This window comes from Strix aluco, chromosome 5 (assembly GCF_031877795.1).
Source record: "Strix aluco isolate bStrAlu1 chromosome 5, bStrAlu1.hap1, whole genome shotgun sequence".
Taxonomy (NCBI): Eukaryota; Metazoa; Chordata; class Aves; order Strigiformes; family Strigidae; genus Strix; species Strix aluco.
Genome location: NC_133935.1, coordinates 79309690 through 79325368, shown reverse-complemented (window position 1 = coordinate 79325368; position 15679 = coordinate 79309690). Strand labels below are relative to the sequence as shown.

The 15679-nt window shown below is 38.0% G+C and overlaps 1 protein-coding gene across 4 annotated transcripts in view; it reads left to right on the top strand.

Moving 5' to 3' along the window:
* SEMA3A (semaphorin 3A) overlaps positions 1–15679 on the top strand; it is a 339853-nt gene that overhangs the window by 274168 nt on the left and 50006 nt on the right. For all 4 annotated transcript variants that reach the window (XM_074827923.1, XM_074827921.1, XM_074827922.1 and 1 more), the window contains one exon: positions 3066–3185. In XM_074827923.1, coding sequence (XP_074684024.1) covers positions 3066–3185 — 120 coding nt within the window. The remainder of the gene's footprint in view (positions 1–3065; positions 3186–15679) is intronic.

Genomic DNA, 15679 nt, shown 5'->3' with positions numbered 1-15679 from the left:
CTCTTCTGTACTCTCAAAAAAGTTTTTAAGAACGCAATCTTTTTTAAAAGCTGAATAAAACCAATTCATTAAATAAATGTATACTGTTTATTTTTTAACATCTTTGTATCTAATGAACTTGGAGAGGTGCTCACAGTTCCATGCTGCCTATGTACAGTATGTGGGAAAATGGTTCCTCCCAAAAAAACCCAATTACTATGGGCTTTAATTGTTGCCTCTTTATTTAGTTAAGTCAATATATGTATTTCTGTTTGCAGTCATATGTCAACATGCCACTCCTTTAGGATAAAATGGTTTCTGTCCAAAACATAGAGCTTTTTCCTATGCAAACTGAAGGCCATCAGCTTGTTCTGGACAGTTGTTGCTTTATGCTGCTGGGCTGGAAATACAAAGTGGAAATTTTTTTTTTCTTTTTTCCTTCATTCTTTTCCATTCAGAAATGTTTGTCGGTTTTCAAACTCTTCATTTCCACTTTCTTCTTAAAGTTAGTGAAAACTGCTTTTAAAACTACTGACAGTGGAAATAGCACAATGACATGCGAGAATAATTTTCTAGACTAGCAATGAGTAAATTTCAGTCCAAAAGAAGGTCTGCAAAGGGAAACAAAGATTAATGTACTTCTATCTAGACAGTATGCAAAACCCTCATATAGCTTTTGAATAATACTAACTCAAAGGATGTACACATCTGGGACATGACTTAGGACTCACCCTGAATTTACCAAAAATTATCTAAAGCCTTACAAAAATAAATGGTGTTCCTTGGTATTTCTATCCGGGAGAAGTCAAAATCCCCTTTTTTCATGAGTACAGCAAATCAGTTCAAACTGCAGGCACTGGTCTAGGTATACTGAAACTTGGAGGTGCTGTAGTAGAAAGCAAAGAAAGTCAGCTAGTTTCCTAGGGACCCTTCCCCCTTTGGAACATGCTGAAGCCCATCAGCAAAACTTTTACTCTATCACCACTGATGAAAATGTACCAGCCATAAGAGCCTGGAGGCATGAAAAAGTCTTGGGTTGAACTAAGTCAAACCTGGAAGATATGTTACTTTCAGTGGTGTTTATATATTGAGTTAGAAGCTAAGGTGCCAAAACCCCTTACAATTCTAATATTGCAATATATAATTTTAATGAGTTTTTGAGCTATATTTCATTTAATAAATATAGAATTTTTTTCTTTCTTGATTGACCTTTAGATCTGTTGATAACAAGGGACCAATAGGGCTTGTTGTTTTTTTCTTTCCCCCTTTGTTTTATATTGATTTATCAGAACTCACTAGGGACTGAAAGACAAGAAAATGGAGATAAGGTTAAAGAAAGGTTAAGCATAGCATCAACGCCCTTTTCACAAGCAAAAAGACTTTATGTTCTTTAAAATCTCAGCTGCATACCCTGTACATAATAATCACTATAATTAAGTGATTGTCTCCCCTTTAAAAAAGTTGAAAATGACATAGAGGAATGATAAATCATTAATTAATGATATGCTTTTCTGTTTCACTTCTGATTACACCTCCTGCTGGGCACTACTGGTCTATTTGCTTCTAATCTCTCCTGTGAATTCATTCAATTCCACGCCTTACCGCTATCGTGTTTTCACCCTTCCTGACTTTCATGACTACCATATGGTCAGAGCCACTGTAGGTTCAGTTGATAATTTCGTGGTGTCAGTGTTCTGCGGAAAAGATGCCAGTGATATCCAATAGGCATGCTTGGATCTGGTTGTCCCACCATGCAAATACCTAAAATTGCCATGAAAATTATAAACTTATTCCTAAAGGGTGTTTTAATATTTTCATCATGACCATGAAAAATTTATTACCTTAGCTTAAAGATGGAGTTATTTTATCCTCACACTTGTCTTTTTCACAGGACCCATTTAAGATGGGTAGCTTGAAGAAAGTAATTAGAAGGAATAGTACCTTTTAGTTCCATATTAAAAGTATAGGGTAGAGTATCTCATTTCACATAATGGTATAAAAGGTCATAGTCCTAAAAACTGCATTTTTAGCATTTTGAATTCAGAGTAATTTCATGGACAAGCTCTACATTAATGCTCTACATTAATGCTCTACTTAATATGTGTTGTGTGTGGATCCCTGGACGTTTTCTGTGGGTCTGATTATTATGTACTTATTATTCTCTCTACCAGTTGGCAGGTATTTAACTTGACCTGGTCCTTGGAATTTAGACCGTCTCTCTCTCTGTCTCCTCTATGGTACTTCTAGCTGGCTGAGGAGGGGCACGCTGGGACTCTAATACTATGAGTTTCATCTCCAGCTATGATATGTATGTGCCATTTATGGGCTGAAGTATCACAGGTCAATTTTTAATTCACTTGTTCACTGTGATATGCTTGCAGTCAAAGTAGCAGGAAATGATCTCACTTATTCTCTCCCTTAGCTGTTGCCCTTTGCCAGTATCACAGTTACAAAGGTGGCTGAAGGAGAAAGGCATGTTCTGTGTTTCCTGTAGAAGATAGTTTTCTGAGGATCTGCTTGCTCAGAAAAAAAAAAAAAAAAAGAAAGAAAGAAAAAGGAAAAAAAACAACCAAACAAACCAAAAGGCAGTTTCTATATGAAAAATTGAAGGGACTTGAGGACTTTCTGAACCAAGAGTGAATGAACTGGACTCTTTAATTCCCAACACCAACACAGAGTCACAAAAAACTGTATTTTGGGAGAAACCTCTGGATGTCTCCAGTCCAAACTTCTGTTCAAAACTGGGTAACTTCACAGTTAGGTAGGTTTTTGGGGGTACTGTCTGCCAGGAGTAGGTGTACAAGCTGTCACAGTTCCAGCCTAAGAATCCAAACATATTTTTGAAAAGCGGCTGCACTAGCAGTTGGGAGATACAGCTCATTTGAGGGAGATTACAGTTAAGCTTTGCAGTGAGAAAGTGGGTCTAATCATATATTTTCAATGACAATACATTGCATATGGCTTATTGCTTTGTAATTTTCTCATTATCCCTATTAGTGTAATATAAACATAGGACTGACAGCTTTCTCTGACTTACCATGACTGGAAAATTGAGAAATGTTGCTTACAATTACATCCTCCCACAGATGGAGAACTGTACTCTGGCACAGCAGCAGACTTCATGGGCAGGGACTTTGCCATTTTCCGAACTCTGGGGCATCATCATCCAATCAGAACAGAGCAGCATGACTCCCGGTGGCTAAATGGTATGTAAAATGTACATTTATCTGGTTGCGTTCATCTAGCCATTAAAAACCAGCACACAGATTCATTCCAGCAACATCTGTGACATATACACCGCTCTTTTATTTGGAGCAGAATTTTGTCTTAAAGCAGCTAAACTAATGAAAAGTGATTTATAAAGAAGCATTTTTGTTTTAATTACATTGAGATTTGTGGAGTGTGATTAAATTTAAAACATATACAGACACTACAGCTAACACAATCATGTCACAGGAGCAGATTGCTGTAGAGTGCAAGTTGGACAGAAGCTTGAGGCTTGTGGAGGCATCAGCCACACGTCAACACAAAGTAGCTACAGAGCCTTGGGCAGGACTGTGCCTTGTACAGGCTTTAATTTTCACTAGATTGAAAGGAGTCTGACACTGGCCACCAAAGTCCAACAGAAAGTGAATCAGCAGAGCTTCCTGAGCTGGCCAGAGTTGTCAATAGTTTGGAAAAAGTGAGAGGGGTCCTGGGCATTCCAAACTATTGGATTTCAAAATATTCAATAGTTTAACAAGGCACAATAGCTTACGTTATTGTATGGATATTACTAATCAGGCCTGTAGTTGATTGTGTGTATGGGGAGAGAGGGGTAGTTTCAGAGAAAATCTGGTTTTGGCTTCATGTACCAAAATACTTTAAAATGCGTCTGAGTACTCTATCCAAGTTCTACTGAAGTCAAAATTCTAATAGCTTAAATGGAATTACACTTGGCTTTAGCTATACAGGGAAATGAACATTCCGGAAATGAAAATTCATAATTTGAAAAAGCTGACATTTGATTTAAGTGAGCCAGTAATACTAACTGTAGTTACTCTTGAGTTAATTTATATTTTAATCTTTGAAGAGTTAACTAGCCACTATTGCTGTACACACTGCTTGCATCTGCACTCCTTGTTTTGAATTCACAAAGTATTTTGTTAGGTATTTTTCACTCTTAGCACATTATTTATGTCTGTGCTGAGGTCCAGATTTTCTTATGTGGTTTTGCAATTTAGTGCAAACTGTTGACACAAATTTTTTATGTGTAAGAGGAGACTATATTTTAACAACACAGTTTCTTATTAGCTACAGTCAGGAACTTCTAGTATCATACTGGTTATCATATTAGCTGTATATACAATCCATAACAAAACCAATCCCTGACTCATAATTAAAGCCACAGAGTGTTATTTCAGGTTGGATACACAACTCTATATATGAATATGCATTGGATATATGTATCAAATAAAGGTGTATATGATGAGTTCTATGAATCTGTATTTTAATATTACAAGTTGTATGAATCCGATTTTTGTCCTGTTAAATTTAGTTTTGTCATAATTCATGTGGACTACTGTGAGTACAGATTCAGATCTATCTCATTTTCCTTCTACAGTTCATGCTTGCCCAGTAACCCAGGAATATTGTTCATTGGGTTACTTTATTATAATAATAGACAAGATTTCTGGACTTCAGGAGACAGTAAAGTACAAGGGTTATAGACATATCCATCTATCTTGGTACCTGGCAGAGTAATAATATGTTAAAGATAACACAACACCCACTTTTGTTCTGATAGTCATGATGACATAAAGTCCAATCATGCAAGCAAAATCTGCTTTTGTGCAGTAGATTTGCACAATGACAGCAGAGTCAGGAGGATTTATGCAGTGGGAAAGCATGGCCATTGTCCACAGCCCCTGTACTTCATTGCTGAAAACGTGTCATTCCTTTGTGGATTCAGTTATCAGTCTTTCAGCACTAAATGTGAGAACTGCTTTTCCCAAATTAGCACTAAGGTTACATCTGACAGGGTGCAGAAACCACAACTGCTTTGTGCTCAAGATGGGGAGAAGAAGATAGTTGCACATAAAGAGCTGATGAACATCAAGCTCTCTAGAATTTAAGTGTTGTCCAAAATGAGCATAAAGGTAGAAAGGCAGTATTTATCATAGCACAGGGTGAAGACAATTTTCAACTCTAAGTGTAGTGCTTACACTATATTCCTGTAGCCAATTAAAAAAAAAAAAAAAAGTAAGTATCAAATTGAGGCCTTTCAAAATTATTCTCATAACTGTCTATAATTTAATAGAGAATGATCCTTAAGTACATTTTTGAAATCTATCTATCTCTCCATTGCAACTAAATAAATTTAACTTCCTAATATGGAAAGGTTGGCTTAAAATCTGCACAACGTTCCTATTAAAGGCTCTATGACTTTACTCTTAATTTCCCAGTGATAAGATCCTGGAAGCCTTTCCAGACAGTACTCCTAATTTCAGCATCTAACAGGGAGATTCAAAAATTATAACTCTTTGAGTTTGAAACTCTGCAGGCATGCCAGTCCTTTGATTATTTTTTTTTCTTTTGTCGTTTGTCTATTTTAATATAAAAGAAGGTTTGTGTTTGCACATATTTAAAGGGGATATACTTTTGATGAAACAAGCTCTCATTGAAGGATGAGATGTACTCTGCTTTCTTAAAGATCTGTATAAACTAATTTTGAACCTTAAGTTTGCAGATCTTTATACATTTTTTAGTAAAGACATGGATTACTCTGTAGTGGTGGGTTTGCTTTCCTAGTTGCTTTCTACAGTGTGCTTAGCCTCAGGTTAAAAACCACTATTCTAGTGGACATGTACTGAAAGGTGAATAAGATCAGCAGTTCACAAAGAGAAATACTTATCTCTGTGGAGTTTTAATAACTAAGGGGTGAGACATCCAGTTGTACATCCTTCTAATGTTTACTTCATTCAGAGCAGGAACTTGAAACTGCTTTTCCCATACTAAGGCTAAGGTCAGAGCTGACAGGGTGCAGAAAACACAGCTGTTTGGTACCAAAAATGGAGAGGAGACGACACTTGCACATGAAGAACTTGCAAACTTTTCCCAGAGTTTAAATATCATCCTGAACTGGCGTAAAAGTAGGAGAGCATTGCACAGAGCAATTAAGTTTTTTGGATTTCAGTATGAACACAGAGTTCCTACAGAAATCACACACTGTTTGGAGAATCTTCTGTAAGAAGTTAAATGTTGCTGAGAAGAGGGCTTTGAACTGTGCCCAGCCCAAGGGAAGGTGCTGACCAGCAGCTCTTAAAGACTTTTTAAGTCTTTTAAAGATATTATATACTCACAGGCTTCTAAAGACATTTCGTTTTGTATAAATAATTAAACAGTCATCAGGCCAAATAAAGCAAGGGAGACTGATTCTATAGCTGTGTAGTTGAAGCATTCGTCTAGAAGGTGGGGAACCATACATCAGTCACTGTAGCAGTGTATATTTAATTATTGATATAGAGTTGGCCAGATGTGAAATGGAGGCATTTGCAAAAACATAGTAAAATAAGTTGGTGCTCAGGAAAGTTATCCTGATATGAAAAGCTGCAGTTCAGTGCCACAGACTGAATCATGTACTTTTTTATAAGCCATGTACATACTCACCCTGGACGTTATTGGCTCCTCTGGTAAGTGCATGGACTTCCGCTGCACAAAAAGCTTTGACACTCTTAGTTGGTCCCAGTGAGGGTCAAGAATAGTTTTGAACTCTCAGGAAAAAAATTCCTGAAATTGAAAAAACATCTCCCGTCCAGCTTTACTATACTATAAGGAGCAATGGCTTTGATGTTACACATATATCTTGCTTATAGGCAAACCCCATGTTTTCCTTTAAATGTGCCATTGCCTCTTATAGTTCAGAGCCATCAGAAGCTAGTGTTATTTCAAGAAAGTGTAGATAGGGTCCTGCTTCTATGAACTGCTTCAGCAATAAAAAAAGATGGGTGGGAGTCCTGAGCAGGTTGGAGCAGCTTACCCTGGTCCCAGGTTGTTCCCTGGTGAACTACACACAGCGTTTGCTGTACACCATCTGCAGCAGCATTCGTGGAAGGGCTGAGGGCATGGCTGGAGGCAAGAAGGCAGAAATGACAGTGCAGTGTACCAAAGCAAATGCTAAGCAATGCAAAAACAATGTACTGAAGGAAGTTTTTGAGCTGAAGATTAGGGGAGTGGAAGGAAAGCTTGGAGCCGCTCTCATCTTCCCTGACTTGAGCACAGGGGATCTGGCCTTAACTTGTTAACATTTTGTAAAATTACTAACCATAAACATGTATTTTAAAAGCAGAGCAGAGTTAGGCTGGGGAAGATTCAAAAGGAAATGAAATCACAAAAGCTGCATTAAGATAGTATGAATCTGGTTTGCACCCCAGAAAAGTGAGAGAATACTGGCGTTGCTCTCCCTCTTTATTAGACCTGGGGTTAAGAGAGACTGTCAGTCCGGATTTCCAGCCTTGGCTTGGAATTTCCTTGCTTTTTATGGGTTTAAACCAGCTCTATGATATTATTTAAGCATACTTTCCATGGCTTAATTTTTAAAGTGGGGAAGTAGCTGTGCTTAGTCCCCTGGGGTTATTGTCCTTAGTAATCTTTACTTTACGGTTACATAAACAGCTGAGAATTATAGAAGCTGAGCGACTGTTCAATAAAAAAGAAAATGCCCTCTTAAATTTCACAGGCTCTAAGGCAGGAAACATGGACTTGATACTCTCCTGGCATTCATACAGAACTTTAGCCATCGCTTTATGTTGTCTCCGCTTATGGCAGTTTGTTGGATGTCCCAGCCCTGGCAACATATTCGCATAATTTTGAATATATATGTATTGCACAGTAGAGGAATGTATGGCAACAGAAAGACAAGACTGAAGCTAGTTTATAGGTTTTTTACCTTTCTAATAAAATGTATTAAATGTGTCAAGATATTTAGAAATTAATATTTGTTCTCTTGCAACTACTCTTGCTTGGACTTGGATGTGTTAATCTGGTGCATCCTTGAATCTATAGTTTGTCTTTCGTCACCCACACCAAACCCTTTTCCCACCTACACATGCCATACCATATACTATACCCACTGACGCCCCCCTCTTCTGTGCCACTCCCTTGTCCCTCAGTGCCTTCCTAGTTTCCCACTTTCCATCTCACCTCCTACACATTCCCAATCCAGATATATAGAAGGCACTAAAATACATGCCACCAAAGGTAAGCAGATGTGGAAAATGGCTGACCCAACCATCCTGGTACCTGGGGCTTATTTCACAAAGTACATCTAAGGTATTCGTGGAGAAAGAAGGTGATGGATGCTCCAAATACAATAAATCTCCAGCAAGAAAAGAACTATTTAAATAAAGGACATTAAAAAAAGAAAACAAAACAGGCTATGAACTGCATATGAATATATTTCATCTTCAAATTGGAAGTCTTAAAGTCTTAAACCATAAGGGGAATGGAATTAAAAAATGCTGCCCAATAGTAGTCACTGAGGCAGCCTAGCTGATTTTAAGAGGAACTTAGATAACATTTTATATGTTATCATGTAGCAAACTTGCCTGACATTGCAAGGGACTGCAGTGAGTAGACGAAGTCTCTTCCAGGTCTGCATTCCCATAAATTTACAAGGGCATATTTAAACAACCTTACCAGTGAAAGCAGTGGTGGGATTTTTTTGTGTGTGGTTTTTCTGTTATTGTTCTTTTGGTGTTTTTTTCCCCGCAAAGATCTCTTGCATTTGAAATATGCATTTCTATACTTGAACCAAATTAGTCAACTGATATCTCCTATCAGTCAGGCTATAGTGTGGACCAAGTTCCGCACTTTCCCACCACTGCTTATACAGGCATGAACAACTCCAACCCTTGCAGGAACAAAACATGTCCATATATGCAAGTCTCATTTCTCACTCAATACACCCTCCCACCCCCATTCCCATTATCTTTATTGCTAAGAATAGTAAAAAATAATTTCACAGTGATAAATTCCATGTGTGACAAATGCTAATGTCACCTAACACAGTGCTAGGAAGTACTCAGAAACTATGGCGACGGTGGCATAATAATGTGAACAGAATGGCATACGAACTCAATTTACAGGTTTTTTTTCTCCCTTAAGTCTGTAGTTCCAAATTTGAGTGATTGAATATGAATTTTAAATTGTTTTTCTCATTGCAATCTAACAAGTCTTTTCTCCATACATTTTTATTACAACACGTTCTTTTTCTCTTGGAAGAAATGTAGAATTTCTGAAATCACAAAATAATCCTTTCTTAATGTTACTTGATGTTTATACTGTCACTAACCTGAAATGGTTACAACTCAGGAAGCCATAGGTCCAGCTGAATACTTGATCAGAAGATACTCTTGTATTTGAACCAGTTGACTCATCCTGTCTGATAACTGCTCCCTGTATCTTTATACAAAGTCAGAGAAACATTTGATTCAGAAATCAAAGACCAAGTAGCAATTAGAGAATGTGCTTTACAGTTCCTCTGGATGTGAGGAAGAACATGAAGATAGTGTGTAAAAACAACCAGAAAAATTATAATCTCCCATCAAGTGGCCTAAATGAAATTATTTTAAATCCTCTGAGGAAATTAAATCTTTTCTCTCTCTCTTTCTTTGTCAATCTCCCTCCCTCCCCTTCCAGTCTAGGTAATTTCTTCATTACATTTCAGTGCTATGGATGAGATTTTGTTGCGTTTAAGTATGAAAAATTGGCAAAACTAGCCAAAGGATACGTTTTGAGGCTGGAGTGAATAAAGCGGGTGGGAAAGATAAAGCAGAAGAGGACATTCTCCTGGTTTGACTGCACATTTTGAAGACTTCCTGACACTCTAGAGTGTATGACCTGCGGCAAAAAGACTTGCATCAGTAAACATGTTGGTCTGAGATATAGCCACAGTATACTTGGGGAAGTTAGGATACAAATTAGTCCAGGAACACCTGACTTAGGATATGTGTGTATTACATGGTTAACCATGGGCTCATTTATGGGTTTGATCTTGGTCAGCCTTATTATCCACACCAAAAAAAAAAATTAGCTGGGAGTGTAGATTAGAAGCCATGCTTTGCTGCAATTCATACGATGACTCTCTTTATAGAGCATATAAGATCAAAAATAATGAGGGAGCTCAGAGTTCTTTGTGCACTGTTTCCACTGGAGACCAGAGAAGTTTGTCTGCTGCACATAGTATATTTTTAGGAAAGAAGTTCATAGCTCTCAAAACAAGCACTGTGGGATATGACCACAGTCCCAGACAGATCAGTGAATAGTCTCTCTCTAAACAGACTTGGAAGTGATTGCCAGCTTGGAGATCTACGTGCACTCATGTACACTGAACTGATGTTGCCTTAGAATTACTAAATTTTAGGGGGTTTATGTCAGTGGTGAATACAGTATCAGGTCAACAACCCAGTAAATCTTCGTGAGCTTCATGTTGGGATGAGACCTGAGAGTGTAACCCTTCCCATCACCTATGCTCTGACTTTTCTGGGGAGGAAATTAGATGAATGAGCCAGAACAAGCTCTGACTAGATGCTAGATGTGGATAAATCAGTGCATCTGGCTGTACAGAGCAAACCAGGTGATCTGGCTTTGGTGTTCAGAATCAAATTAGATGACCCAGGTGAGTTGCTTTTTATAGACATAACTTTAGATTAACAAATCTAAGTCTCATCTTCCACCTCCAGCAGTAGGAGCTGTGTAACCAGGTGCATGAGTACACTTCAGTAGTCACACTCTTGATCCTGCATGTCTCCACCTCTGTACCCATCACATACTGAATAATAAATACCAGAAATTGATTACAAGTAGTCCCAATGATACTCTATGTTCTCTAGAAAGCTTTTTTTTGGGAAAAAAAAAAAAAAAAAAAAGGCAACTAAGAAGGTTTGTTTACTTATATGTATTTATTTAAATGGATAACTTGTAGAGTTGGCAATGGACAGCTTTGTAAATTGATGGTCTGTTTGCATAAACAAGGTGGCAAACTCAGTATATACTAAGTCAAGCAGTGGTAGCTGTGGTGATAATCTTTACTATAAAGCTCTGTGTACTACTTTCAGTTAATATATGATTAAAAGGACAGTATCTATCTATACATATATGTATAAATATAAATATATTACCCACATGCATCAGTTCATAGGAAGCCTCTCCTCTTGCCCTGGAGATGAATTTCAACAGGGAGAACAAGGTAATTTCTCCAGGACAGGTGTAGTGTTAGGTTCTAAGGCTGCACTTGCTTTGCTTTGGTATAGGCCTCACTTTAAATTACACAACATGGGTTTCTTTTTAATTATTATTTTTACAAAGATCTAAATCAGCTTAAGGAAAAGGAAAGTTCAGATTAGGCGGCAGGATGCTATGTGTTTATAGGCCTTGCAAATTCAAGTTTCCCATGATCTCTGAGATCTCTATGAGAGCTCATCACAGCTCTGCTGTTGGAAAACAGTGACTTTTAGGTACCAAATTATGCCTCTTTTCCTGTTCACAAAAGTAGCTAAGCAGTTTTTCAAGAAAAGTTAAGTAGAAATCTGCTTGTAAGGAGTGACACAGCAGAATACTAATTAAACAAAGCTGGAATGGGTCTGTTACAGCCCCCTTCCTTGGGATATGACATATATCTGAATCTTTTTTTTTTATGTTCTTGTGTTGTTTTTTTTTTCTCTTCTGCTCTAGCCATCAATTTAATGAGTGTTGACCCTGTCAATACCAATTTCCTCTTCTCAGGCCACCACGTTCAGAGTTTGGTGGGCATTGAATAGAGATTTACTGTTGACTGGGTAATTTGAGTTCATGTGTGTGGTGAAAAATTAGTGAGGAGAATTACCCAGAAAAGTGGATGCCATGACAATGCATGTCACCATGGTGTGACCAGCTCTGCTGACATAGGTTTCAAAAGCTCTCCCCCTGTGAAAATGGGGCCTGTTTGCAAATTAATTAGTTTCTGGCAGCAGCTTGATTGTTGACCCAAAGTTTGTAGAGTGGAAAAACAATCAGATTAGTGTGTTCAATATAAAGGCCCAGCACAGCACTCAAGTGCAGTTTGCCAAACTGTTGAAGCCGTGAATAGAGTGAAACAAATTCTTTTTTGAGAAGCCAAGGCAAAGGTTAAGTGTGATGTGACTAGAGCATGCTGGCCGCGGTGTGGTGGGGGGAGAATTAGAGGTTTCAGCCACACAAAAATAGAGAGTGCTGAGCAAGTTGCATTGAATTTAATGAAATTCACAGCTTCAGTCGAAAAAAGTGTTTGGCAATGCTTTAGTCTGTGTTAAAGGGAGAAATAAGATGGCTTTGTTTTAACAAGTTTTCTTTGTACAGCCATGTGGGACACCACGGACTGAGCCTCTAAAGGGTTTAGAGATACTTCCTGAGCCTCCACGCTGTTTCTAAGCACCTGCAGACTTAGGTTTGTACCAGTTCCTCCCCACCACACACTAACTCTCTTTATCTCTAATGATTCAATCCAAGCTTCCCATTCATCACCTCCAACATTTGGGCAGGTTTCTTCCTTTAAATAGTGCTGGTGCCAAGATTCACGGGCAAACATATTAGAAATCAACCCTTGCAAATAGATAGACCAGCTAAAACTTCTTATTCATGTACTGAGACAAAAGTTAGATACTAAAAAATACCACAGGTCAGATATTTAGCTGATAATAAATGAGAATATCCTCAGTGCAGCCAAGAAAGATCTACTGACTTCTACTCACTGCAGTGCTCAGCTCATTTCATTAATATGCTTTATTTTTTCAATGGTTGTTTTTTATATAAATCAGTCCTTCATCATCCATTTATGGCATTCACTGTTATTTAAGCCCTTATATATCAAACAACCCCTATGCATATTTTAAATTATTATTTTCCCTCCATGACAAATAGAAAGAAGGAAAATGCCAACAAATGTGGAGGAGACCATGTTCATGGGCAGTTGATATAGTCTTCTCTTGAGCCAATGTCTTGGCCCTGTTGGCCTGGATCAGAATACCTGACAGAAGCAGGGGAATGGGAGGATTTAGCTGCTGAGATTAAAATACAAAGGGCTTTACCGCCACATAGCCGCCACCTACCCCATCAAGTAACTGAGATGTCCAGCACACCCAGCAGAGTTAATGATGTGAGGATACAGCCCCCTAGTCTGTTCCTACCTCTTTCCCTCATTCCGTAAAATTACAACTGTTAGTCTGCAACATATACAAACTTTGTGATTTGTTCTTGCTAATGGGGCTGAACCTAACCCCCTTTATGCCAACATTCCTGAACCATGAATTGCGTGTCCCAAAAGGCATTCAGTGTTGCTTGCAATTAACACAACTGATTGCTCAAAGCCGGCACCTGATGTGGCATGTAGCCAGCTGGAAACATAATTGGCTCCTTAGATGGAGAAACATCCACTTCAGAGTGGAGTTTGTGATGACGGAATTATTAGTTCAAAGTAAGCCAGGTATTTGAATACCTGGTCTATACATTAAAATCTCAGTTAGCACTAGACACAGCTGAATTAAGTTGCAGACTCAAAGCCTCCCATTCTTTCTGTCTCCATAACTTCCCCTTCTCTTTGTTCATGAAATCGTGTAAATTCCAGTCTGAATGCTTGTAAGGCTAAGTAATTGCTTTTGTTCTTTGGGTTATTTAATTACAAATCTCAGTAGATGACAGGTCCTCTGCACTAAAGGAAGACATCACATTTGCACAGTTACAGAATCCCAACACAAATGTGTGTGGCAAATCAGTGACTGCAGATTTATTCATGCCCTCTGGGACCTGCACTGCCTTTTCAGCTTAGCATGCAATATGATTTAAATTACATCTTGTGCAGAGCTGTGCCTTGGGATTACACTCCATGTTTCCAACTGTTTATAGTTCAGTGAGCTTTAACCTCTGTGATTCTGAAAATTAAATAATGTCACGGCTGATATCAAACTGATGGCTGGTACTAGATTGCTAAATACTGTCTTGTATTAAAAACCTATTTTTACAACAAAGTGGAAACATCAGTGTATTTAAAACATTGATAACACATTCAGGTAGTTGAAGAGCACAATTCAAAATTGACACTAGCAAAGAATTTCAAAGCTAATATTAAGCTCCATTTTCAAGGATATATTCCCACTTCTGTATTTAGTAGAGTTATGGCTGTTGACTTTACTAAAGCGGGAGTGGGCCTAACACAATACTTTGTGATTTGGTAGGCACAAAAAGCATGTAAGATCAAGAAATACAGATAAAGCATCTGTTGTATTTGTTGTTAATTCCTTACAGATTTTAAAGTTTCATTATTTCTGAAATACTATGATAAATCAAATCTTAAGTCTTGATGAACTATTTTGTGCTGTAACTGTAGGACATCTTAATATTTCTGTAGCCTTTCAACAGAGAAGAGAAAACACCTAGTAAAAAAACTGTATATTTTATATGGCATGTAATTTCCCAGCAGATCAGGTTTCATCCTTTTCAGGGTTTTAATTGATACAAAAGATTTTAGTGATTTTTCTTCATTTACTCTGCAAACCCCGTGTTTCCAGGATAGATACTGTTCCAGTCCCACTTGAGCCACTTCACTGTGTTCCTCCCCAGGTTCTACCAGGCCACACCTGCAAAACAAAAGGGTGAAACAGATGTCACCACCACCATCACTTAGCCTGCACAGCCTTATTCATGACTGTGGTGTAAGGAAGAGAGACCAGGAAGAGAAAAGGACAAATGAGAGAGACAAACAGATACTTATTTTTCACTTGTGAAGTCACTTGTTTGACTAAATAACAGAGAAAATAAACAAAGAAATCCCAAATACCTTTTTCACAGAATTGCAGTTATCAGATATGAGGGACAGATCACACACACACACACACACACACACACACACACACACACACACACACACACACACACTAAAAAGCTTGACAAATCGTTCCTCATTTGATGCCTTTAAGTTTCGACAGTGCAATAGATCCTGAACTTCCCAAGGGTACTTCTTTTTCCCCTTGATCTTTAGGGCATCCTATATTACTTATCTTAGGCTTCAATGTCTAGCTTTTAGGTTTCAAAGTGGTGTCTGAAGTATCCCTTCCCTTGCTATTCCATTGGATTCCATAAACTTATATCAATATATCTTTGTTGAATAGCTGGCTGTTAGATTTGATTTTCCAAACATGTAGATAAGTGCTTATACATACCATACAGTAAAAAAGACATAGTAAAATTTATGGTAGCATTTAAGATTTGTCAAAGTATACAGGTATTCACCAGCTAATAGTTGATAGTCAGAAGCATGTGAATGCCTGAGATGTGATAGTGTACGGATAAATGATTATTATTGAAATGTGGTAACATTGTTTTTAAGAATCTCAATTTCAGTGTCAAAAGCAGCAGTGTTGTCTGAAAGTTTCCGTATCCAAAAGACTGTTGAGAGTAACCCATTGAAACTGAATTGCCAGCTGATATGCTTTTTCTAGCGCTTTTGCCCTCTGTTCTCAGATCCATATCACTGGTGGCTATAGGCTGAATGTTTCACATGTTAGGAAGGTGAGTCGTCTTGTAGTGTTATCAGGGAAAAATTACCTCTTTCAAGGGCAAGGGTTAAACTGTAAATCTTTTGACCACCATCTCTTGTACAACATCCACCAGAATTTGATGTTCCTGAGCACTTAGGGCTGCCACAAGCATA